The sequence below is a fragment of the Capra hircus genome, chromosome 2 (genome assembly GCF_001704415.2).
Source record: "Capra hircus breed San Clemente chromosome 2, ASM170441v1, whole genome shotgun sequence".
Classification (NCBI taxonomy): Eukaryota; Metazoa; Chordata; class Mammalia; order Artiodactyla; family Bovidae; genus Capra; species Capra hircus.
This window is the reverse complement of record NC_030809.1, coordinates 8,724,803-8,751,872: the sequence shown is the minus strand read 5'-3', so window position 1 is coordinate 8,751,872 and position 27,070 is coordinate 8,724,803. Positions and strand designations below refer to the sequence as shown.

The 27,070-nt window shown below is 47.8% G+C and overlaps 1 protein-coding gene across 3 annotated transcripts; it reads left to right on the top strand.

Annotated features, from left to right (window-relative positions):
* PAQR7 (progestin and adipoQ receptor family member 7) lies at positions 14,298-25,972 on the top strand. 3 transcript variants are annotated; one of them, XM_018056158.1, is made up of 3 exons: positions 14,298-15,003; positions 19,231-19,326; positions 23,865-25,972. In XM_018056158.1, the coding sequence occupies exon 3, from the start codon at positions 23,886-23,888 to the stop codon at positions 24,936-24,938; it is 1,053 nt and encodes a 350-aa protein (XP_017911647.1). In that variant the 5' UTR covers positions 14,298-15,003; positions 19,231-19,326; positions 23,865-23,885; the 3' UTR covers positions 24,939-25,972. The 3 variants fall into 3 exon arrangements, 2 of the variants coding, with proteins under 2 accessions (XP_017911647.1, XP_017911656.1); XM_018056167.1 differs by lacking the exon at positions 19,231-19,326; XR_001918892.1 differs by lacking the exons at positions 14,298-15,003; positions 23,865-25,972 and adding an exon at positions 21,106-22,177 and having other exon boundaries at positions 18,971-19,326.

Sequence of the window (27,070 nt, the reverse complement as noted above, 5' to 3'; positions counted from 1 at the left end):
TGGACATAGCCTCAGTTTCTGTAGCTGTGAAATGCTCCTATTTCGGAAGGGCCCTGCCAGACTTTGCTAGTTTGTAAAAAATACCTGAGGTCTCTTAGTTCCAAGTCGGAAAATTAAACGTGTCCTGAGCACCAAGTCTTTGTGTGGACATGTGTTTTCACTTCTTTCGGGTAGACTCCTAGGAATGGAATTGCTAGGTCATATGTAGATAACTCCACATGAAGTTCTTTGAGGAATTGCCACATTGTTTACCAAAGTGGCTGTATCATTTTTACATTCCCATCAGTAGTGTATGAACAGTGTTCCAATTTCTTCTCATCCTTGACACTTGTTGTTTTCTTTCTTTTAAATTATAGCCGTTCTATATCACTTCTAGTGAAGTGATAACTCATTGTGGTTTGGATTTGCATTCCTACAATGACTAAAGATCCTGAGCATTTTCTCAAGTGCTTCTGGCCATTGGTAAATCCTCTTTGGTGAAATATCTATTCAAACACTTTGCCCATTTAAAAATTGAATTATCTATTGTTTTATTTAGTTGGAAGAGTTCTTTATATATCCTGGATACAAGTTCTTGAGCAGATACATGATATTTAAGAATATTTTTCTCCCAGTCTTGACTTATCTTCTTTTTAGTTAATTATCATAAATGTAAGAGTTTATTTCGGAACTCTCAATGCTGTTCCATTGATCTATATATCTGTTGTTATGCCAGTACCACAGTGTTTTGGTTACGTGGTGTGATACTATATTTTGAAATCATGAAATATAAATCCTCTACTTCATTCTTTGTTTTCAGAATTGTTTCACTTATTTTGCATTCAATGTATTTTCATATTTTAGGAACAGCTTTGGAGGTTGGATGAAGATTACCTTGCCAATTTCTGCAAAAAAATAAAAAATGTTTTCTGGGAGTTTGACGGGGATTGAAGTGAATATATAGATCAATTTGGGGAGACCTGCTGTCTTAACAATACTGAGCCTTCCAATCCATGAACATAGATTGTCTTTCCATATATTTATATCTTTTAAAATCTCTTTCAGCAATATTTTATAGATTTCATTGTATAAGTCTTATACTATTTTTTTCATGATAATTTCTATTTATTGTTGAGAAGAGAAAATATGGTTTTATTTAGACTCTCCTTTAAAATATTCTTCTTTTTTTCTTTTTTGGAGAGTCTGAACAGATCTTTTTATTTTATTTTTACAGAACAAGGTTACATAGAGTTCCACTATATATGGCAATTATTTTTTAAGTAGATAAATTAAGATTTTTAGTTGGAGTTTCAACATCAAATTCTCAAAAACTCTTAACATTCATTAATAGAATGAGTATACAGAGAAGTAGAAGGATATAGTAGACCTGAAAAGCACTATGAACCAATTCAACATAATTAAGATTTATACAATTTTCACACAACAGTAGGATACAAAGTTCCCATAGATTATAAACTAGGAGATACTGGAACATTTCCAGGAACATAAAAGAAGGTGCAAAAATCTCATGGTCTAAAAGTATTGAAATCATAGAGTCTGTTCTCTTATCACTGTGGAATTATGTTAGAAATGAATATTAAAAAATATTTGAAAAGAACCCATGTATTTTCAAGCCTGAACTATTTTTATTCCTCAGTTCAGCTCAGTTCAGTCACTGTCGTGTCTGACTCTTTGCAACCCCATGAGTCACAGCACGCCAGGCCTCCCTGTCCATCACCATCTCCCAGAGTTCACTCAGACTCACGTCCATCGAATCCGTGATGCCATCCAGCCATCTCATCTTTGGTCGTCCCCTTCTCCTCCTACCCCCAATCCCTCCCAGCATCAGAGTCTTTTCCAATGAATCAACTCTTCGCATGAGGTGGCCAAAGTACTGGAGCTTCAGCTTTAGCATCATTCCTTCCAAAGAAATCCCAGGGTTGATCTCCTTCAGAATGGATTGGTTGGATCTCCTTGCAGTCCAAGGGACTCTCAAGAGTCTTCTCCAACACCACAGTACAAAAGAGCAATTCTTCGGTGCTCAGCTTTCTTCACAGTCCAAATCTCACATCCATACATGACCACAGGAAAAACCATAGCCTTGACTAGATGGACCTTAGTCGGCAAAGTAATGTCTCTGCTTTTGAATATGCTACCTAGGTTGGTCATAACTTTTCTTCCAAGGAGTAAGCATCTTTTAATTTCATGGTGGCAGTCACCATCTTCAGTGATTTTGGAGCCCCCCAAAATAAAGTCTGACACTGTTTCCACTGTTTCCCCATCGATTTCCCATGGAGTGATGGGACCGGATGCCATGATCTTCGTTTTCTGAATGTTGAACTTTAAGCCAACTTTTTCACTTTCCTCTTTCACTTTCATCAAGAGGCTTTTTAGCTCCTCTGCACTTTCTGCTATAAGGGTGGTGTCATCTGCATATCTGAGGTTATTGATATTTCTCCCGGCAATCTTGATTCCACCTTGTGCTTCTTCCAGTCCAGCGTTTCTCATGATGTACTCTGCATATAAGTTAAATAAGCTGGGTGACAATATACAGCCTTGATGTACTCCTTTCCCAATTTGGAACCAGTCTGTTGTTCCGTGTCCAGTTCTAACTGTTGCTTCCTGACCTGCATATAGGTTTCTCAAGAGGCAGGTCAGGTGATCTGGTATTCCCATCTCTTTCAGAATTTTCCACAGTTTATTGTGATCCACACAGTCAAAGGCTTTGGCATAGTCAATAAAGCAGAAATAGGTGTTTTTCTGAAACTCTCTTGCTTTTTCCATGATCCAATGGATGTTGGCAATTTGATCTCTGGTTCCTCTTCCTTTTCTAAAACCAGCTTGAACATCAGGGAGTTCACGGTTCACGTATTGCTGAAGCCTGGCTTGGAGAATTTTGAGCATTACTTTACTAGCATGTGAGATGACTGCAATTGTGTGGTAGTTTGAGCATTCTTTGGCATTGCCTTTCTTTGGAATTGGAATGAAAACTGACCTTTTCCAGTTCTGTGGCCACTGCTGAGTTTTCCAAATTTGCTGGCATATTGAGTGCAGCACTTTCACAGCATCATCTTTCAGGATTTGAAACAGCTCAATTGGAATTCCATCACCTCCACTAGCTTTGTTTGTAGTGATGCTTTCTAAGGCCCACTTGACTTCACATTCCAAGCTGTCTGGTTCTAGATTAGTGATCACATCATCATGACTATCTGGGTCGTGAAGATCTTTTTTGTACAGTTCTTCCGTGTATTCTTGCCACCTCTTCTTAATATCTTCTGCTTCTGTTAGGTCCAGACCATTTCTGTCCTTTATCAAGCCCATCTTTGCATGAAATGTTCTGTTGGTATCTCTAATTTTCTTGAAGAGGTCTCTAGTCTTTCCCATTCTGTTGTCTTCCTCTATTTCTTTGCATTGATCACTGAAGAAGGCTTTCTTATCTCTTCTTGCTATTCTTAGGAACTCTGCATTTAGATGCCTATATCTTTCCTTTTCTCCTTTGCTTTTCGCTTCTATTCTTTTCACAGCTATTTCTAAGGCCTCCCCAGACAGCCATTTTGCTTTTTTGCATTTCTTTTCCATGAGGATGGTCTTGATCCCTGTCTCCTGCACAATGTCATGAACCTCATTCCATAGTTCATCAGGCACTCTATCTATCAGATGTAGGCCCTTTAATCTATTTCTCATTTCCACTGTATAATTATAAGGGATTTGATTTAGGTCATACCTGAATGGTCTAGCGGTTTTCCCTACTTTCTTCAATTTGAGTCTGAATTTGGTAATAAGGAGTTCATGATCTGAGCCACAGTCAGCTCCTGGTCTTGTTTTTGCTGACTGTATAGAGCTTCTCCATCTTTGGCTGCAAAGAATATAATCAATCTGATTTCGGTGTTGACCATCTGGTGATGTCCATGTGTAGAGTCTTCTCTTGTGTTGTTGGAAGAGGGTGTTTGCTATGACCAGTGCATTTTCTTGGCAACACTCTATTAGTCTTTGCCCTGCTTCATTCCGCATTCCAAGGCCAAATTTGCCTATTACTCCAGGTGTTTCTTGACTTCCTACTTTTGCATGCCTGTCCCCTATAATGAAAAGGACATCTTTTTTGGGTGTTAGTTCTAAAAGGTCTTGTAGGTCTTCATAGAACCGTTCAACTTCAGCTTCTTCAGCATTACTGGTTGGGGCATAGACTTGGATTACTGTGATATTGAATGGTTTGCCTTGGAGATGAACAGAAATTATTCTGTCATTTTTGAGATTGCATCCAAGTACTGCATTTCGGACTCTTTTGTTGACCATGATGGCTACTCCATTTCTTCTGAGGGTTTCCTGCCTGCAGTAGTAGACATAATGGTCATCTGAGTTAAATTCACCCATTCCAGTCCATTTTAGTTTGCTGATTCCTAGAATGTCGACGTTCACTCTTGCCATCTCTTGTTTGACCACTTCCAATTTGCCTTGATTCATGGACCTGACATTCCAGGTTCCTATGCAATATTGCTCTTTACAGCATCAGACCTTGCTTCTATCACCAGTCACATCCACAGCTGGGTATTGTTTTTGCTTTGGCTCCATCCCTTCGTTCTTTCTGTATTTATTTCTCCTCTGATCTCCAGCAGCATATTGGGCACTTAATGACCTGGGGAGTTCCTCTTTCAGTATCCTATCATTTTGCCTTTTCATACTGTTCATGGGGTTCTCAAGGCAAGAATACTGAAGTGGCTTGTCATTCCCTTCTCCAGTGGACCAGGCTCTGTCAGACCTCTCCACCATGACCGGCCCGTCTTGGGTTGCCCCGCAGGCATGGCTTGGTTTCATTGAGTTAGACAAGGCTGTGGTCCTAGTGTGATTAGATTGACTAGTTTTCTATGAGTAAGGTTTCAGAGTGTCTGCCCTCTGATGCCCTCTTGCAACACCTACCATCTTACTTGGGTTTCTCTTACCCTGGACGTGGGGATATCTCTTCACGGCTGCTCCAGCAAAGCGCAGCTGCTGTTCCTTACCTTGGATGAGAGGTATCTCCTTACCACCACGTTCCTGACCTTCAACGTGGGATAGCTCCTCCACTCCTCGGGTTGCTCCTCCCGGCTGCGGGCCCTGGCCTCAGGCGTGGGTGGCTCCTTTCAGCTGCTGTCCCTGGCCTCAGGCTCAAGGTGGCTCCTCAGGGTCACCGCCCCTGGCTTCGGGCACATGGTGGCTTCTCCCGGCCGCCGCCCTGACCTCAGGATGTCTCTCAGTGTTTATTTTTGATGTGATTATGTGCAATGTTACCTTATTTATTTTTTATTGAGATATTATTGACATCTAACATTATATTAGTTTTAGGCATACAACATAATGATTCAACATTTGCATATATTGTAAACCGATCATCACAAGTCCAGTTAACATCTGTCACAATACATAGCATACTTTTTTTTCTTATGATGAGAACTTTTAAAGAATTTTTTCTTTTGACAACTTTCAAATAGGCAATACATTATTACTAACTACAGTCACCATGCTCTATATTATATCAGTTCAGTCACTCAGTTGTGTCTGACTCTTTGTGACCCCATGGACTGCAGCACGCCAGGATATATTATATCCCTATGAGTAATGTATTTTGTACCCAGATGATGTAGCGATGTTGTACGTTTTGACCTGATTCACCCATTTCATCCATTCCCTACTGCCTCTTTTTGACAACCACCACTCTTTCCTCTGTATCTATGAGCTTGTTCTTTTTTTCGGTTGTTGTTGTTTGTTGTTGTTCATATAAGTGAGATCATACAGTGTTTGTCTTTCTCTGACTTATTTCACTAAGCATAACACCTTAAGGTCCATTCACATTGTTGCAAATGGCAAGATTTCATTCCTTTTTATGGCTAAATAGCATTCCTTGCTGTGTATGTGTATCTGTGTATGGCTTCATGCCACATTTTCTTTATCCGTTCATCCATCGATACTTAGGTTGTTATTTTAATGCTGAAAGCAAGGGAGAAAGAAAGGAAAATACAGATATCCTGAGTAGGCTTTTGATAAATGATTAAGCACATTATGATCTGTTCTCCCAATGAGATATTCTGGGATTATTAAAAGTGGTTTTTGTGTGTTTCCCCCAGAAGTATCATTCTGACCATGGAGAATGTTGAGTATAGGGACAACACTGAATTCATCTCCCTTTTCCCGAGGCTGAGCGGATAGCCAGATGCGAACTAGATGCTGCATGTGGTAGCAACTCATGCTGACCACCAAATATTTGTTTCTTCTCCTATCGCACTTCCTTACCCCCTGAAGTTAGTTGTGGCCATGTGACTTGCTTTAACCAATGAAACATGAAAGAATGTGCTGTATGTCACTCCTGAGAAGAGACTTTAATAGCCAGTGTGCAACTTTCCATACTTCAGCCTCTGCAGAGGTGGCTGGATGCACCTCAAGGCTGCTCCATCAGCCTGGCCCTGGAGTGAGGATGACAAAGAATAGAGACGCTGACAATGGACGTGTAGAATGAGCAAGAAATGCAGTCTGCTTTAAACTGCTAAGATAGTGTTATTACTGCAGCAAACCTAACTCATCCTGACCAGTATAAATATTTATAACTAGGATAAATATTTGTTGAAAAAGATAAATGAAACTAAAAAGTAGAACATTAAATTCTGTCTTGTCTAAAACTATGAAAAAGATGTCAGAAAATCAGCTGTAAACTTAAGGAAGGTAAAGTCAGAGTGTTAAAGGAGGGGATTTGGGGTGAATTGTTTCTCTTTTACAAGTGTCTTTTGGGACTTTTCTGATGGTCCAGTGGTTAGGGATCCATTTGCTTATACAGGGGGCACACGTTTGATCCGTGGTCCAGGAAGATCCCACATGCCTTGGGGCAACTGAGCCTGTGTGCTGACACTATGGAGCCAGCGTGCTGCTACTGAAGCCCACGTGCCTGGAGCCCGTGCTCTGAAACAAGGGAAGCCACCACGATGAGAGGTCCATGCACCGCAGCTAGAGAGGAGCCCCCACTGGCTGCAACTGGAGAAAGCCCTCACACAGCAGTGAAGACCCAGCACAGCCACAAACAAATAAATAAAATTAAAAGTGTCTTTTGGATTCCTGGACCCAATCCCAATGTCTATGTGAGTTGAGGGAGGGGCAAACTCCCACACGACACTGAACGATTCTCAGACCCAGCAAGGCTTCTGAGAATTCAACTCAGTTATGATACTCTCTACCCAGAAACAGCATCAGATCCCACAGGTTTAAGAACTCAGTCCCACAGGACCACCCCTCTCTCCCATTTCAGATGCCAGTGCTTCTGACCAACCAGCTATGGGTCAGAGGTTCCAATAACCCCTTGCTTGGGTCTGATTAACTTGCTACAGGGTTTTAGAAACCCTGTGTCAGGAACAGGGTCAAAGACAAATGTCAGAACAAGAGATGCTCTTAGTGCCCGCCTCACTTAGGACATGACAAGGATTTCAGAAGCTCTATGTCAGAAACGGGGCCAGAGATCAAATGTATTTCTTTTAATAAATCACAGTAGCACAGTGTGTTTTAATGGATATTCAGCCTCACTCATAATAGGAGAAATGTGAAGCAAAAGAAAACCAAGATTCCATTTGCACGTAGCACTTTGGCAAACATCAAAACGTTTGACTCACACTCAGTTGGTGGAAGTGTAAATTAGTCCAATGTGAAGAAGTGTACTTTAGTGATAACTATCAAAATCCCCTTTGATCTGATAATTCTGCTTCTAGGACTTCAGCTTGCAAAAATCCTTGCACACAGGCAAATGTTGTACTGAAGAAAACATCTTTGTTTTTTGCCCCCACTGCCTGTGAAGACACTTTCTGCAGCTGGGTCTTGTTGTCCCTTAGTTGAAACCAAGAGCAGATTCCATGACTTCACTGGATGCCCTCAGATTTTAAAAGTTTACAGTCACGTAAGTCATGAAATAGTTTCAGTAATTTGAAAGAGTTGAGTCACAACTTCAGACCTCTCTCCCAGCCCAGGCTTGCTCCACAATGAAGACATCTTTCCTTTCCCCTTCCTCTCTCTTTTTCTCCCTCCCTCCACTCCATTAACCTCTGTTGAGCACCTGCTATGTGTTAGGAACTCTTCCAGTTCATAAATAGCAGGGATCAGAAAGGACGGGTGACTCTGGGGTCATCAGTATGGCAATGATAAGGACAGAGTAAAGGGACAAAGTAGGTAATTAAATAGTTAATCCCGCTAGAGAATTGTAAGTGAAAAAAAAAACCAGAAGAAGGTATAGGAGACCCCTGTAAGTTAATGATTACTCAAGAAAGAAAGTTAACGATTCAGTTCAGTTTAGTCACTCGGTCGTGTCTGACTTTTTGTGACCCCATGGACTGCAGCACCCCAGGCTTCCCTGTCCATCACAAACTCCCAGAGCTTACTCAGATTCAAAGTCCCTGGAGCTTACAGTCTAATGGAAAAGACAACAATAAAACAGGAAATCAATTGCAGAAATTAATGATTACTTAACCACAAAGCCAAGCGGGTTATTTGGCATAAAGTGCACGCAGCGGAAGCGTGAGACATGCCCCCAGACAATAAGGTGGTGCCGTGAGACCCACATCCTGCCCAGTGAGCTCAGTTAATGGCCCCCAGGACATGCTCGCTGCACACACACACACAAACAATAACTCACGGAAAGGTGACATTTCAAAGCAAAGACTCTCGTTGTGCTGAGACCTAGAACTAGTTTTCCATTGTGCCTGACAGTCCTGGCTAGACCCTGTAGGGACAAGAAAATTCCCCTGCCCAACCTGGAGAAGGCGCTGATGATGGAAGGGTGCTATCTACTCAAGAATGAGGAAGAAGGTGGTCTTTTCCCCTCCCCACTTGTCCTTTGATTGTAAAACGGTAGCCCACTAACTGCTCCACGTGCAGCACTTGCCCACGTGTAAGCCTCATAAGCATCCTATTCTGATAAACCACTGACCTACGGCTTTGCCTTTCGTGGAATTCTTTCTGTGCTGAGACATAAAGGACCAGATTTCCTTGGAGCTCCCTGAAATGCCACCTAGCATTTTCTGCAGGCACACTGAGTGTCCAGAAGGAAAATGAGACTGGGATGGATTATCAGAGGTCCTGCGTGGGATAGGGGTGCTGTTGAGGATTGGATGCCAGTTGATATAAGTGGTCAGGGAAAGCCTCCGCTGGTAAGGTGACATTTAAGTACAGATGTGAAGGAAGGGGCAGCCAGACAGTCAGCTTTTTGGAGCCAGGCCCAGATTCGTAGCCATGGAACCCATGCAGTCACATGGGGCTCTGTGCTCTGAAGGGTCCCATGCTTGATTTAATACTCTGCTATTGCTATCTTGAAATTTTTAAGTTTTGAACAAAGCCCTGCATTTTTGTTTGGGCCCCAGAAAGTAAGTAATAGGTCCTGTCTGGGGCAAAGAGAGCTTCAGACAGAAGGAACATCCAGTGCAAAGTCAAAGAGATGGGGATGTGTTGGCAGCTTGAGTCTGGAGTAGGAAGGGAGCCAGGGTGGCACCATGACTGGCTCCTTTATGCCTGCCGCATGAGGCTGTACCCCTTCCCGCAGCAGGTTATAGGATCAGAAATTATCTGACTTAACCCTCTGTGTTGAGCTTGTTTTCTTGCTTTCCAGGTTTATTGGGCTTCCCTGGTGGCTCAGATGGTAAAGAATCTGCAGGAGACTTAAGAGACTTGGATTCAATCCCTGGGTTGGGCAGATCCCCTGGAGAAGGGAAAGGCTACCCACTCTAATATTCTTGTCTGGAGAATTCCACGGACAGGGGAGCCTGGCGGGCTACAGTCCATGAGGTCGCAAAGAGTCGACACGACTGAGCGACTAACACTTTCACTTTTAGGTTTGCTGTTGTTATTGTTGTTGTATAGTTGTTGGGTTGCGTCTGACTTTTTAGGGACCACATGGACTGGGGTCCGCCAAGCTCCTCTGTCCATGGGATTTCCCAGGCAAGAATTCTGGAGTTGGGTTGTCATTTTCTTCTCCTGGGGATCTTCCTAACTCAGGGATCGAACTGGAGTCTCCTGCATTGGCAAGTGAATTCTTTAATAGCTGAGCCAGAGGGAAAACCCCAGGCTTGGCAGAGATTTAAAAGTGACTCTTCCTGTGGGTGGGTCTGCTTTCCTGGAAGCCCTGGTCTGGTTTTTCCCCAAATCAGAGCCTGAAACAGAGACTTAAGTGCAGATAGTTTACTTGGGAGATGATCGCTGGAAGTGAAGGGAGGGAGTGGGCGAGACCAGAAAGGAGGCCGAGCACAAGGGAGGAGGTGTCTGCCGGTCTGCCCAGCAGACAGGGCCCTTCGGAGCTGTCTTCTTTTGGACAGGAGCCTGGGGCTTTCTCCAACGGCTCTGACACACCAGTGGGTGAGGGCTGCTCCCAGGGTGTTGGCCGCCTGCATTTCTAGTCTGCAGCTCAGCTGGTAGGCTGAGCTAGAGCTTCCAAGAGAGCCCTGAGGCCAGAAAGGAGAGGCAGGCTTGGTGGGTGCTTGGAGTGGGGCTGGGGTCAGCACATTTTGAACAGTCTGCCATTGCTGAGGCTGAAATCTTGGTGGGCCAAGTAGATATGGCCTGGGCCACTCCTGTGTTTTCCACACGGGATGGTCACTGTGGGGCCTCCCGCCTGGCGATCCCTTGCTTCCCTTGCTGAGAACAAAGTGCATCCACCAGCCAGTTGCTTACAGTGAACCTGCCTTTTTCCCAGAACATCTCAGGACACCTCCAGCCTCCTTCTGCTGAGGCACTGGCCCATTTCTGGAGACCGCTCGGGCGGGATCTAAGGCTGCCCCAGGCTGACTCTCTCCTATGACCCAGTTCTGATCGGGCGCAGCACAGACCCATGACCTGCTCATGCACGAGTGCAGTTCCCTCCTCCCACTGCCCCTTCCTCTGCTGCTACTAACCCCTTGGGGTCCTTAGGTAAGAGTTAGAGACCAGCCACAGAGTCCAGCCCACTACCTCTCTGACTGGTCTCCCTGCAGCCACCTCACTAGGCTTGAAATGAGAAGAAAACCATCCCATCCCACCTAGCTCTTGCCAGAAAAAAACCCTCTCTCTAACTCATCTCCCCACCGCCCCCAGGGTTGAAGCTGTCCCGCCTTGACTCCCTGCATTCTGGCATCACCAACACCCCTGCCTTTCCAGTGCCCTCTGCTGCCACCAGGCCCCCTGTATTTAGTTTCCCATCCCCTAAACTTACCCCGCCACTCTGTGCCTTTGCACATATTGTTCCCTCTGCCTTGAAAATTCTTTCCCCTCCCCAGGGCTTGGGGAGAAACTCCTCATACTGTAAGCCTCGCCCCAAGTGGTCTTGACACAGAGAATCTCTGTAGGAATCCAGTCCCTCCTGCATTGCACTCCCCGTGCACCAAGCACGGTTGAGATTACGGTCTTGAGTCAGATTCCCCGGGTTCCAACTCTGGCTTGGCTATGTGTACGAGTCAAGAATAGCTTTAGCGATGCTGTGTAACAAACCATTTCAAAGTTTGGGGGCTTACCACAAATTTTCTTTACTTTATTTTTCTCACCTATTGACAGAGGGATGGAGTAAAGAATTGAAACAGACTGATAGTTGGCCTTTATCGAGCAGTCCCTCTGTGCCAGGCTCTGTGAACATGTCACAGGTATTATTTCATTTAGTCCTCATGCCAACCCTATATGGTGGGTATCATTAGCCTGTTTGAGAGTGAAGGATATACATAACTTGCTGGTAAGTGGTAGAACTAAAATGTGAATCCAGGTAGGACACACTCATGTGCCTCACGGCTTTGCTGCCTCCAGAAGACGGAAGCACTTGCTTGGGGGGAAAAGACAAGAATGTGTTCCAGGGACTTCCCCTCGTGGTCCAGTGGCTAAGATTCTGTGCTCCCAAAGCAGGGGCCCTAGGTTCCACCCCTGGTCAAGGAATTAGATCCTGCATGCTGCGACTAAAACCCAGTACAGCCAAGTAAATAAATAAATACCAAAAAACAAACAAACAAAAAAGATTGTGTTTCAGACAGCTCAGGCGCCCCCTTCATCCTTTCTCTTACTTCCAGTCCACTGAAGCCCTTCCAGATGGCCTCCCCACTCAGTGCCCGACCTCTGAGGCCTTTGGCTCCTCAAGCCTGCCCAGAAATCCAGTCTTCCTGTTCCTTCAAGGGCCGAGCCCGGCACCTGGGAGGGCAGGTGGATATTGCACAGGTCATAGAATAACCTGTTCCCCTTTCCAGGGACGGGACTCAAAGGCTTATCGGGGCTCTGGGATCCTGGAGCAGTGGAGTCACTGGGCCTCAACCAGGTGGCCTGAGCCAGGGGAGGGCAGGGAAGGGAGGTGCCCTTGGCTGCCCTGGGGCTGCTCTCCCCCTCCCTGGGCTGGAAGGAGTCAGAGCAGAGGGCAGGGAAGGACGCGTGCTGGCCCCACAGCTCCACTCTTTGATACCAGTACTGTGTAGCAGCTAAGAGCTGGACTTGGATCTAAGTCTGCCACTAGGCAACTGCGTGACCTTGGGCAAGTAGGATCCTCTCGAGCCTGCTTCCTCATCTGCAAACAGAGATAATGACAGCACCCTGCCACGGACTTACAGTGTGTCTAACGGGCTTTGCACATGGCAAGTGCGTCATGACTGATCACTGTTTCTACTTTTATTATTTTTATCATTCAGCTCTCAAGTATCCAAGCCAAGTTTCCTGGTTAAGTGGTTTTTCTCCCCCAAGCACAAATACAGGTTCACTTATGCACGTGTGTGTGTGTGCGTGCTCAGTCACTTCAGTCGTGTCTGATTCTTTGCGACCCCATGGACTGTAGCCCGTCAGGCTCCTCAGTCCATGGGGTTTTCCCGGCAAGAATACTGGAGTGGGTTGCCATGCCGTCCTCCAGGGGATCTTCCTGACCCAGGGATCAAACCCGAGCCTCCTGCATCTCCTGCCCAGACCCTAAATACACCCTGAGTTATGAGACCTAGGATATGTCATTTCTCTTCACTGAGCTTCCTGTTTTCTAGCCATAAAATGGGGAGCAACACATTCAATGTGCAGGAATGCATGAGGCCAAATGAGAGAATTTAACAGTCTCATGTCCTCTTTCTGAGCCTCAATTTCCCAATTTGTGAAATGAGTTAATAGGATTATCTGGATCAAAGGAGGCAGTTTTGCCCATGGCAAGAGCTTAATAAACTATCACTTTAAAAACAAGTCCAGGGACTTCCCTAGTGGTCCAGTGGTGAGCACTCCTTGCTCCCAATGCAGGGGGCCAGGGTTCAATCCCTGGTCAGGAAACTAGACCTGACATGCGGCACCTAAAGATCCTGTAGGACGCAACAAAAAGAATCCACACACCACAACTTAAAGAACCTGCATCCTGCAAAGAAGATCGAAGATCCAGCTTGCCATAGTTAAGACCTGGCACAGCCAAATAGATAAATAAATAGATATAAAAACAACACAAAACAAACAAGTCCAGGACAGAGCCGGTGTTCCACAAATGGAAACTGAATCCAGATCACCTTTCAAGTTTTTATTCACTATGGTAGAATATGTTTCATCATGTAGAATGTAATCTCCACAATGTCCTTATTTGTTTTCATTTGCTATACCCTACCTGTTCTAAATGATCAGATTTTCTATGCCACTTTTCCTAGCTATAAGAGCAATGGAGATTTAAGTAATTCTTGTGTGCTTGTCTGAACCTGTAGAAGTAAAGACTTATTTCATCCTATTACATTATGATTATACAGGTTTTGTTATAAAAGAGAAATGTACATTCCCCTAGTACATTGCAGTTGACAAACAAACTTCATATCTACTTTAGTTTTAGTTACTTCTCCTAACACCCCTGTCAGGTTGGTATTATTAGCTCTGTTTTACAGGTAATAAAACTAAGGCCCACCGAGAACAAGGAAACTTGCCCAAGATCGCATGGTTAGTTGGGGTAGCACCAGAACCTGGATCCTGTCAGCATGCCTTTGCCCCACAACTGTCCCTCTGAATAGGCTCAGAGCTCCCTGAAGGCAGGGGTTGTTCCCGGAGACAGTCTCCCCTCAGTTCCATCCATCAGGCTGATGCTTCCCAGACAGGTCCGGGTTTCTCCCCACTCTTCCCGGTCCAGATCTTTACATACCTGAGGAGCAGACGAGCCCTGCCATTGTTGGTCCAGTATCTCCTGAGGGCCTGCTAGGGGCAGGGATAGCCTACCCTTCAGGTACTCCCTCTCCTGCTGGGAGATGATACACCAGGGAGCAGAAAGCGGGCTTTTGTTTGGCCACATGGAAAAGCCTGTGGAAACTTGGATCTGTGACCAGGGATTGAACCTGTGGCCTCAGCAGTGAAAGCGCTGAGACCTAACCACTGGACCACCAGGGAATTCCCAAAGCAGGTGTTTTAACGGAAGTCTAAATAGTGTGTCTTGGGCTGAGCAGGGTAGGTTAGGGAAGGCTGCCCGAAGACCGTGCTTTAGGTGGGGACTTGAATAAGACAGAGGTGCAGGGGTGGGGTGGAGCGAGTTGAAGATGGGGGAAGGTCAGGCGAATCTGACCAGAAGCGGCCATCTGAGGTGGGCTGTGTGGGTTTACGTGGCTTCAGGGATGGGCTGCAGGCTCTCACTGGAAAATTCGGGTGCTCCAGCTCCGACTCGCCGCCTCCCTCTCGGGTCAGCCAGGTCCAGACTCCCGAGCTTGCGGCTCAAGTCGCCGGAAGTGGGAGCGACTCCTCAGCTGAGCAGCAACTTCTGCTTTCTCAGCCTCCGAGTCCCCCTCGGCCCCAAAGACGCAGGACCTCGCCAGGCTGCCGTCGCCGGTGTGGGTGACCCCTCTTGCCCCCGTGTGCAACACGTGGGCGCGGGGGTGAGGGTGCTGCTGGCGCCCGGCCAGGCCGGCTCGGTGGGCGGGCGGGATCACCCAGGCCTGGGCAGGCGGCGGCCGGGTCCTGAGCCCCGAACCCAGAGTCTGCGGCCAGTCCTCCCCCGACTCGGGGCGGGGCCTCCGCCCGGCCGCACCCGTTTATCTGCGCTCCGGATGCCTGGATGCCGAGGGCAGCCTCTCGCAGCTCGGCTCGGCTCGGCCGCAGGTACCCGGCTGCCGGAGAGCTGGGGGTGTTGGGCAGCGGGGCCGGGCGGGGCGCAGGGTGCATCCGAGACTCGGGGCTGGGTGTCTTGGTTTGAGGGGGTGCCGGGCGGGGAGAGGCACGTGGGGAGGGAGGGAGACACACAGGACCACGCCGGCAGAGAGGGAGCATCTCCCGCTGGAGCGGGAGGCTGACGGTGAATCAGCTGGAGGGGGCGCCGCTGCGGAGGGACTGGATTAGGAGGAGCGCAGCTGGAGGGGGAGCCTCTCGGGGAGGAGCGGGAGGAGGCTGGAGGCTCGGAGCAGTCAGAGCCGCAAGGAGGAGCACGCCTGTGAGGGGGGCGGGCGGTGGGGAGAGCTGGCCCCGGGGAGGACTGCAGGGGAGGACTGCAGTGTCGGAGGACGAAGGGCCCGGACCACGCTCCTCCCACGAAAGGGGGAATCTAGGGAGATTCTGTGCGTGAAAGGGGGTGTGAGTACCTGGAACTGAGTGGTGTGACCGGCTCCCAGTTGGGAAACCGGAAACAGTGGAAGAGCCCGGCAGGGGGTTCAGAGGGGTTCTCACTCCAAAGGAGCGTAGGTCCGTTGGGATCCGGGTTCCTTTGGTGTCAGGAGACCATGAGGGATTCCCCCCGACTCGTTGAGGGACGCACGTGTCTCGAGACTATAGGCTTTGAGGACCTATAGGGAAACCAGAAAATTCCCTGGAGCATCCGCCCACTACTACCCAACTAAGCCTGGCAGGAGTGAAAGGTCAGGTCTGACCAAGACTGGGGAGTTGAGTGTGATATATTTTCAGGGCCTGGCTGCTCCTAGGTGGATGTCCCCGACACTGGAGAGGGACCCAGCCTCCCATCCTGGGGCTTGTACCACCGCGGGGCCCCTTAGTGAGAGGCTGCTTTTCCCCAGCTTAGTTCCCCTGCCAAGAGGTCGGTAGGGAAACTGGTCAGTGCTAAACCCAGGTCCCTTTTCTGTCCCCATGTCCTGGGCAATTGTAGCTAGCTCACCTGGGCCTGCTTTCCTCCAGCAGGTGTTCCCCTATCCTCAGAGCAGTTATGAGTCTGAGACCCACAGAGGAATTCCTTTAAGAGTGATTTATTTCATTCTGATCACACGGTTCAGTACAAATGGAGGCCCAAAGAGCAGTTACAAAAAACAAAAGAGGTTTCTGTTCAGTTTTGGAAGACATGGAGGAGCTTTTTCTTTAAACTCAGTGGGAGGAACTGGCGAATTGGTTTGCACTGAGGGAGGTGACCTAGTTGCTGAGATATCAAGAAGCCAGCCAGGGATGGAAACTTTGCTTGTATAATCTGTGGCCACCCACTGGGTGCCTGGGAGTTGACCGCAGTGGATGAAGGGCAAGAGCACTGGTTTTGGAGTAAGATAGGCATGCTCTGTCATCCTGCCTCCCTCCGGGGCTGTGACAGCAGCGTAGCCACAGGTTCAAAGAGTTGCTGAGAGGGAGAGGTGAAATGTGTGTAAAGCCGTTGTAAATGATAACTGTTAGTGCCTAGTCTCAGTAATGATATTTCAGGCTCTGCCATATTGTGTTATCCCTGTCAGGACCACACTGGCCTGGCCTTAATTGTTTTCATCTAATGAGGTTAAACTTAGCCTTCCAAGGCGAGATAAAGTTGTCTTTAAGAGAGTGTGCTGAACTGTCAGGGCCCAGAGAAGCAAAGATGAATATTTTGCTTGACAGGAAGGAGGCAAAAGAAGTAGAATTATAATCAAATATACTTACAATAGATGCTATTTAGTAAGGCTGTTATGAAGAAGGAAATGGCAACCCACTCCAGTATTCTTGCCTGGAGAATGCCACGGACAAAGGAGCCTGGTGGGCTACAGTCCATGGGGTCGCAAAGAGTCGGAGAGGACTGAGCGACTAACACACACACACGGCTGTTAAGCTCCAAGAGGGCAGGGTATGAATACCCTTAGGTGTTACCCTTTAGCTGTTAATTAACTGGGTTATTAGTTCCCTGAGGGTGGTGTTTTAACTGCTTTGTTCACAGCTGAAGCTCCAGCTTCTGTCACTGAGTAAGAATTGAACTGAACTGAACTGAAGCCTAAAACAAATTCTGTTGGAATGTCTTAGGGCCTAAAGGACCCTTTGAAGTCACTGGAGAATGCATTCTGTCCTTCGACATTTGGAGAAACAGGGCCAAGAACAGAAGGGACTTGTCAGGGCCACACAAGGATTGAGTAGCTGAGTCAGGACTAGAATCAACAAAGCTGGTGGAGCCAAAGCCGTGCCAGAGCCAACATCCAGCATCTGTGACTTTGTTTTTCTTGAGGTAGCTATTATTATTCTCAGATTTTAAATGGACAGGTCCAGAGAGGTGAAGCAGTCACACAACTGGTAAGTTCCAAACCTGAAATTCCATCCTCACATGAAAACAAGGACCTGGCTTGTCTTGAAATAACTGCCCGAGGAAACAGGTGAGCAGATGCCCCCCCGGGAGCCCCAGCTCTCTGCAGTTCTCCGTGATTACCAGCCAGGGGGCTTCTCTCTGGGCTTTATTTATTTATTTTCCTGGGCTCAGGGGTATTTCATTTGTGTGGGTGAGCCCCATCAGGCAGCCTGTCTGCTTTGCTCACCATGTACCCCCAGCCTGGCAGCCCCATGCCCCGCTTACAGTACTCATTGAGTAAAATCTGTGAGATTGGTACAACCCAGGGCTCTCCCACTCCGAAGCCCATTCACCACCTAATCCCCACAAACTGGTCTGCTGTTTTGCCCCCAGAGATATTAAGGAGCCTCTCTCTGACAGTGTGTATCAGGGGGAGACCAGGGGAACTTGGGGGTGGTAAGCTTTGGTTGAGGAAGCAGGTGAGGAGGTTGACCTTGAGTTTAGAAAAGGGAAATGTAAATTGGAAGAGCTGAGGAGGTGGGAGGGGAGAAGAGGAAGATCCTCAGGCTGACAGAAGACTTCCCACTGGTGGTCAAGTGGTTAAGAATCCACCTGCCAACGCAGGGGACACAGGTTCAATCCCTGGTCGGGGAAATTACCACATGCTGCAGGGTAATTAAGCCCACGCACCACAACCACGGAGCCTGGGTGCCCCGGAGCCTGTGTTCCGCAATAAGAGAAGCCACTGAAATGAGAACTCTGCACACCGCGATGGACAGCAGCCACCATTCATAGCAACGAGAATCTGCAAGCAGCAAGGAAGGTCGAGCAGAGTCAAAAATAAGTAAAATAAACTTAAAAAAAAAAGACAAAAAGACATCCCACTTGGGCCATGGAGATCCCAGTTCTGAAGTTCAGCCAAACCAGAAGGCTCCCAAACCTGCAAGACCGGCCACATATTACCGGCTAGCGCATTCTTCCACCTTTACTCTCCTGCTCAGGGATGGGGCTCCTGGGGCAGCTGGGGCTGAAGCCCCTGTTCTCTGGGGATTTCACTTCTCTTGGGTCAATGGGCAAGTGCAAATCTTCAGGGCTCTGTAAATCCAGAGAGGTTACTCTGAATGGCCTTTGCTAAGAACACTTTAATTATTAAATAAGGTCAGTGTCCCCAGAAGTCCAAACTCCAGCCATATTGTCCTGGTCCCTAAATGTACCCTCAGAGGAAGGTAAATGTTTAAAGAGATACAGATAATTTTGTAAGGCCTCCAAACCCAGTGGAACCAGATATTGAGGCCTAAAAGAGCACTGAGATTTTTTTAGAGAACCCAAAGCAAACTTTTCAACTTGGGAATGTTTTAAATGCTAATATTCAGGCTAGGAATATTTCAAATGCTACTACTATTAATAATTGATACTAATAATAGGAATCATTTACTGAATCCCTAAACTGTGCTAAAACTGTTCTCACAGATTTCATATTTGTAGCAGTCTATGCGAAGAGTCAGACACGACTTCACTTTCACTTTTCACTTTCATGCACTGGAGAAGGCAATGGCAACCCACTCCAGTGTTCTTGCCTGGAGAATCCCAGGGACGGGGGAGCCTGGTGGGCTGCTATCTATGGGGTCGCACAGAGTTGGACGCGACTGAAGTGACTTAGCAGCAGCAGCATGAGGTGGATAATGTTAAAATTCCCATGAGGGGCTGAGAATTAGAGATGGTAAGTCGCTTGTCTTAGGTCACACAGCTAGTGTGTTATGGAATCAGAAGCCAACTTGGTTTGTCTGAATCTGAAGTCCATCTGCTTCATGAGCCTTCATAGTGTCTGTTTTCTCCCTGATTCCTAACTTCCTTCCATTCTGATTCCCACTGAGTAGGGGACAGAAGCCTGTCAAGTTTGCCTGATATCCATCAACCAGGCCCTTGACACTTGGTCTCAGCCCAGCTTTGCCTGCCTTGCCGTGTGATCTTGGGTAAGTCACAACATTTCAGCTAGCTCTCAGTCTCCCCAAATATTTCATGCAGAGGTTAACCATGAGCTTCCTTCTATAGCTGAGGCCTGGCTCATGGGGGCAGAGTTTAGTCTGGATTTGACCAAGGTAGTAGTGGTAATAGAGGGGAGGGTGGAGGGTGGAGGTGGTCTTTAGCCCCACCCTCTGGTGACATCACACAAGACACCTACAGTCCCTGGAAGCCCCACCCCTAGTGACCCTCACCTGTGGAAGTGCCATCCAGTGCCTGGCATCTGGTGAATTTTTTCTGTTCTGTAGCAGAAGTCATCAGCCCTAGTGTTCAAGAGAAACCCTTAGGTAACTAGTGCAATTAGGGAGACTTGGAGGGGGGCCATGGGGCTTCCCAGGTGGTGTTAGTGGTAAAGAACCTGCTTTCCAACGTTCAATCCCTGGGTCAGGAAGGTCCCCTGGAGAATGGCATGGCAACCCACTCCAATATTCTTGCCTGGAGAATCCCATGGACAGAGGACCCTGGCAGGCTACAATCCATGGGGTTGTAACGAGCTGGACATGCTGAAGTGACTGAGCGTGGAGGAGGGCCATGAAGGTGTACTGGACTGGGGTGGGATGCCTGGAACAAGACTGGGGTTGGCAAACTACTCAGAGGATGCCCTGAGCCTGCCCTCTGGATGTCCACCCTCATCCTTCTGGTCATGCTAGACTCCTGCCCCTGCTTCTTTCCCTTGGATCCAGGGCCCCTTTCATGGAGTCAGGAGATGGGAACCAATTCTGAAAATAGAGCTGCTCACATGGAACTGGGCTGCTGGCTGAGGTCTAAAGGGAACAGGGCAACTAGACCTTGTTATCCCAGGATCTGATGTCTGGGTTCTGCGCTCAGAGTCCACTGTGTGTGGGGGAGGGGGAGGACAGGGAGTGAGAGCTATCACCCCCGTCAGGAGGTGGCTGCGAGCCAGGCTTCACTGGTACAGAGAGTAGGGTGCTGGTAACTGGGTGAGACTGAGGTCCTTGGGTACAAGTCAGTTGCTAGAAGCCTAAGGAAGCAGTTTGCAGGAAAGGATCTGGTCACCTGCTTTAGAACAGCGTTTTCCAAAGTGGTTCTGTGGGATGCGGTTGGCTGTGACAGGAAGCAGGGCAACAGGAGTGGCTGAGAGTATCTGGGTTCTGCAGTCACAGAGCTGGGTCCAGATCCTGGCTTCACCTCTCTCTACCTACCTCACAGGCTAGTTATGAGAGCTGCAACAAGGCTGTGAGTGAGAAAGTGAAAGTGAAAGTCACTCAGTCGTGTCCCACTCTTTGCGACCCCATGGACTGCATATCCAGGCCAGAATACTGGAATGGGTAGCTGTTTCCGTCTCCAGGGGATCTTTTCAACCCAGGGATCGAACCCAGGTCTCCTGCATTACAGCCAGATTCTTTACCAGCTGAGCCACCAGGCTATGAGTGAGCATATAGTAAACTCTTACTACATTTCAGCTAGCTTTATAATCATTACTGGGAAAGGAAACCCTTGTCATGTAAGCTTGGCAAATGTATTGAGCTGGTCAAAAAGTGTTTGGGTTTTCCCATTAACATCTTATGGAAAAACCTGAACGACGTTTTTGGCCAACCCAATAGGTTCAACAAAGTGAAGCAGGCTTCTTTGGTGCAGGCCTTCTCTGATCTTTTAATATGCTCTTAGGACTTGGGAAGTTCTAAGAGTGGGGCACGGAGCATTGAACTGGATGTAACAGATTTTAGGGAGCCAGGAACTAAGGCACTATTGCATGTCATCATTCCCAGGCCTTTGTCCTCATGGTGGAATGGAAAGCTAGCTGAATTGGGCAACTCTCGGGAAAGCCTTCCTATCTCTGGGCTCCTGTTTTCTCAAGGTAAAACAAAGGAACTGCATGAGATGCTTTCAGAGGCCTTTTCTGGTTCCCTGAGGTTCTGAGTTGGGAAAACAAAGCTGCAGACAAGGGTGGAGGCCAGACTGTGGAGGCTAAAGACTGATCTCTCGGGGAGGAGAAGAAATCCAGTTCTGGCAAGCGGATTCAACCAGCAAGTGGGCCGGGGGATTCTTGTGCTCTGCACAGAAGCGGCCCCACTCCTGTCATTAGCAAGGTCTTGCTGATGAATTTGTTCATCAGCAGGGTCTGATTCCTAAACCTGCCAGGCCATCTTGGAATATAAAGTAGAAGACTCTTGTACTCCCCTGTTGTAGCACCTCCCATGCAGTGGTGTAATGACTTATTTAACTCCTACTTCCCTACCAGGCTGGGAAAGGTCAGAGGCCAGAGCTGACTCCATAATGTAATGCAGTAGGAACTAAGGGATTGCAAGTCAGGCTGGGGGTGAGGTGGAGTGTGGGCTGAGGGTGGCTTGATGTTGCCTTTGCACAACAAGCACCCTCTGTTTGCTTGGACTATGTGCGAATTATTGGGGCTTTGTGGGTAATCATGGTGCTGCTGATGGCGGAGAACTTGAGTGCTTTATCTTGCCCAGATTTCTTGCATTTCAGAATGACTGGTGCAAAGGAAGTTGCAGTAGATATCTGATGAATGATGAACAGAGTGAGTTTGGTTGCTGCGTTCATTAAGCTTCTTGGGGAGAATTTGAGGGAGGGGAGTTGTCTGTCTAGCTAAGTTGTCTGGATAGTTTATCAATACATATTTGATTTAATGAATGGCACAGTGAGTAATGATAAGCCTGAATTAAGCAACTAGTATCAGGCAAAAACAGTATATAATTATTAAATTATTAATAGTACTTGCCACCTTGTCTTGCAGAGGGCAGTTTTGGGAAGTAGTTAAAATTACAAACTGAGAGACTTCCTCGGTGGTCCAGTGGTTAAGACTCCACATTTCCAATGCAAGGGGTGCAGATTGAATCCCTGGTTAGGGAACTAAAATCATACATGCTGTGCAGTGCTGTCAAAAAATAAAATAATAGTAATAATAATAAAAAGACTGCAAACTGAATTTATATTATGCCTCTACTGCTTCTTAGGCAGGGTACTCAACTTCTCTGTGCTTCAGTTTCCTTGTCTGAAAAATGGGCATATGATAGTACCTATCTCATAGGGTGTTGTGTTGATTAAATGAATCAAATATGCATAAATTGCTTAAGACACTGGCACACAGCACACACTATGTAAGCATTTGCTATGCTTTGGTTTCCTCTTTATAACCTCTACCGTATTATGAAGTTCCTGAAGGCAAGGATCAAATTCTTTTCCACTCTCCTCCCACCCCACATTCTGGGACCCAGCACAGGACATGAGGCAGAGAAGGAGCTCAGTAAGTGTTTGCTAAATGAATATGTTTTAAATGATAACTTATATAATCCATTATAGATCTTCCACAGGGGAAAATGAGGGGGCATTAAGGAGGTGGCAGCTTAAAGGATTTCAGTAGAGGGAAAGGAAATTGGCACAGGGTCTACATTTCGGTTAGGTGGGAAATGAGGATGGGAGCAGGTCATGGGGTCTTGAATGCAGGGTGAGGGGTTAGATTGGATTTATTTGCAGTTAGCAATGTGGAAGGTCTGGAGGCAGGAACTTTTCAGCAGGGGTGTGGCTAGGGCTGTTTTTATAGGATCAGTTGTTACTAGGGACTTGCAGGGGGACAAGTGGCTTTTTGAGTTGGGCCTTGAAGGCTACGAAGTATTATCAGGATGCTATTATGCTAATTTTTCATTCCACAAGCATGAGATGAATAAAAATGAGCACTCGTTACCTGTGAAGCATCAGGGGTTCACAAAATAATAAGACAAATAAGCCTACCCTGGAGGAGCTTGCATTAACAACTTAATGCCTATGAGAAGTGTTGTAATGGTCAAAGGACAGTAGGCATTCGAGTAGAAGGGTCAGCGTCAGAGGACTGGGGGCGAGGGAAACCTGGGAAAATATCACAGAAGAAATGGGTTTTGAGGAATGACTAGGAGCTTGCCAGACAGGCAAGATGATGTAAATGTTTCAGATGGAGCGAACAGACATGTGAAACAGCAGGTCCAGGGGCTTGATGAGGCTGTGGCTGGGTGTGATGTGTGCTGTGGTTGAGCACTAACGCTGGGAAAGGCGTAGGGACCAGATCATGTAGGGTGATGGAGGGTTAGTGGGAGACCCAGGCCATTTGGAAGAAGCTGAAGGTAGAGGCAGCAAATCTGTTCTTAGCAAGGACACTGTCGCCACTGTGTGAGCACTGATGGCAGCATGAACACGGGAGGAAAATGACGGGGGCTGCTGTATGGAGCCTGGGCTGGAAAGGAGTTGGCTGACTCCTGAGCCTCTTAAAGTAACGCCTGCCTCAGACATTTATTGAGCACCTTCTATATGCCAGGGACTATTCTAGGCCCTTGGGATAGATCAAGGAGCAAAAGAATTGTGAGACAGAGCAGAGCTCTCCCTAAGGACAACTCTGTTCCTTTTTAACTTAGTGTGGGGATAAGGGGGTAGGGAAGAGGGAGGAAGAACTGGGCAGCAAAGCCCCCTCAGTTGCTGCTCACGGGGCAGCTGGTGAGGACACCAGCTCCCTAACTTTGCTCGGGCCTCTCTCTTCCAGCCCCCCGCCCAGCCCACAGCCATGGCCACGATGGTGGCCCAGAAGCTCAGCCACCTCCTGCCCGGTCCGCGGCAGGTCCACCAGGAGCCTCAGCCGTCTGTGCCATCAGAGCCTGTGTTCACCGTGGATCGAGCCGAGGTGCCGCCCCTCTTCTGGAAGCCGTACATCTACGTGGGCTACCGGCCTCTGCATCAGACCTGGCGCTTCTATTTCCGCACGCTGTTCCAGCAGCACAACGAGGCAGTGAACGTCTGGACTCACCTGCTGGCCGCCCTGGTGCTGCTGCTGCGGCTCGCCATCTTTGTGGGCACCGTGGACTTCTGGGGAGACCCGCATGCCCTGCCCCTCTTCATCATCGTCCTCGCCTCCTTCACCTACCTCTCCCTCAGTGCCTTAGCTCACCTCCTGCAGGCCAAGTCTGAGTTCTGGCATTACAGCTTCTTCTTCCTGGACTATGTGGGTGTGGCCGTGTACCAGTTTGGTAGCGCCCTGGCGCACTTCTACTATGCCATTGAGCCCGCCTGGCACGCCCAAGTGCAGACCATCTTCCTGCCCACGGCTGCCTTTCTTGCTTGGCTTTCCTGCACTGGCTCCTGCTACAACAAATACATCCAAAAGCCTGGCCTGCTGGGCCGCACTTGCCAGGAGGTACCCTCCGCGCTGGCCTACGCACTGGACATCAGCCCCGTGGCACACCGTATCCTTGTGTCCCCCGACCCTGCCACAGACGACCCGGCTCTTCTCTACCACAAATGCCAGGTCGTCTTCTTCCTGTTGGCTGCGGCTTTCTTCTCTGCCTTCATGCCTGAGCGCTGGTTCCCTGGCAGCTGCCATGTCTTTGGGCAGGGCCACCAGCTCTTCCATGTCTTTTTGGTACTATGCACACTGGCCCAGCTGGAGGCCGTGGCGCTGGACTATGAGGCCCGGCGGCCCATCTATGAGCCTCTGCACACCCGCTGGCCCCACAACTTCTCCGGCCTCTTCTTGCTCACTGTAGGCAGCAGCATCCTCACCGCATTCCTCCTGAGCCAGTTGGTACGGCGCAAACTTGATCTTGATCGGAAGACTCAGTGAAGGGGGTGGCAGCTGGTAGGGAGGGAGGTATAGTGGGGCCCAGAGGTCCGGATGGGAACAGATGGGAATAGGTGGGAACCTTGGCTCCAGATGGGAACAAGTCCTGGTAAAGTTGTTTGTATCTGGCCCGCGGTGATTCTCTGCGCACGCCTCAGCTGCCAAGGGCAGCACTGGCCAGTCCTTGGATTTGAGGATTGGATGGAGCTGCTGGGGTCTACTCTTGGGCCTGCCCCAGTTGCCTGCCCTGGGAGAGGGAAAGAGAAAGATGTGTGTCACCCTGGTTTTGCCTCCCCTCACTGCCTCTCTCACTTAGGGGTGAGGATGGGGGATCAGCTGGGGCCAAGACCCTGACTTGGGGCTTCCAGATTATATGGAAGGGGTGGGGTTTGGATTTAGGTTAGAGTCAGATCTGAGCTGAGGGACAGGGGAAGCATCAGCAGTGCCCTCTACCCAGATCCCCTTGGGAAATGACAGCCCTCTGTTGTGTGCAGTACTGTAAGGTTCCTTGAACTCCAGCTTGGAGTTTAGGTGCTCCAGAGAACCCTCAAAGGTTGAAGATTGTGCCAGGTGGAAATGGATCCCATCCAGTGCCCCACAGCTCTCAGTCACTGTCCCAGTGAGCTCCACCCTCCTATCACTGGACTCTGTATCCCACTCATCCTGTTTCCATCTTCTTTCCTGGGTCCCTTGTTCACAACTCAGTGTTTATCCATTCAGTGTTTCTTGGGCCTCTACTCAGACACAGGCTATCGATGGGGCCCTGTGGATTAATGCAGGATGGTAAAGGCTTTACTATCGAATGAACTGTCAGGGGAAACACTAAGGAGGGAATAATTAATGCTGCCTGGGACCCTCAGGGTCTTGGGTTGAGAAGGGTGAATAGGAGTTTGCAGATGGAGAGAGGAAGTGTATTCCAGGGAAAGGGAAAAACCTGTTCAAAGGCCAAGAGGAATGGAAGGAGGAGTCACTGGAGCTGAAATCAGGGGTGGTCTGGACTCTGATGTCCTGGATGCAATAAAATGACTGTGCTAACAGTTGCCTCCTTGCTTCTTGTCTCCTATCCTGGAGAGAGGGCCCTGGTGCACCCCTTGGGCCTGCTCATTGTGTTGGAGGAGGTTTTCAGGGGGAGCTTGGGGGTGGGCAAAGGGAAGAGATCCTGTTTTATCTTTGCCTGGGGGTGGGCCTTATTTACTGTATATGGGAACTTTTTTTTGATAGGAAAGGTGAGGCAGTTTTATTACTAAATTAATATTAGACGTTAAAAGAATATGTTTAAAATATATAATTTGACAAATATTTCATTTCTTGGTCTTTTAATCAAGGAAGGTCTTTATGTTAACTTTTATGATATCATTAGATGTCAGCATTTACAGTATTGCCTTTTCCCCAGTACATAAGCAATAAATGGCAACATATGTACAGTGGAGGAAAATTAGGAAGTACAGGTAAGAAAAGCAAAAAATCTTGAATGAATAAGGAATATCATTCCACTGCTAAAATACCATGTCATGCACATATTTCATCTGTGGAGACTGTGCTCATGTACGCTAGCTTTTTTGTATTCCTGAGGACTTAGAGCAATGCTTGGTGTGCGTGCGTGCGTGTGTGTGCTCAGTCATGTCCTACTCTTTGTGACCCCATGGACTGTACCCCACCAGGCTCTTCTGTCCATTGAATTTCCAGGCAAGAATACTGGACTGGGCTGCCATTTCCTTCTCCAGAGGGTCTTCCTGACCCAGGGATTGAACCCCCATCTCTTGTGTCTCCTGCATTGGCAGGCAAATTCTTTACCAACTGCACCAACTGGGAAGTCCAGGTGCATTTCTGAGGGGCTTTCAGAGTTTGCAAAGTACGTTCACAAAACTTGCCTGATCCTCTTTAAAATTCAAGGCCACACAGTAAGTACTGAAAGCTAGTTCTTGACTCCAAAGTTTTAGTTTTCATTCTACTTAGCATTTTCTAAATCCTTTCCCATGAGGTTTCCTAGTTATGCTTAGTTTTTTGTTTTGAATTACAAATGTAATCCGTTTAAGGTAATGCTGAGGATCCCAGCTATGGAGCTGGCAGACCAGAACCTCTTCTCCTCTTTCTGAGATGTTCCTAGGTGTTCCTAGGCTTCCTAGATGTTCCTT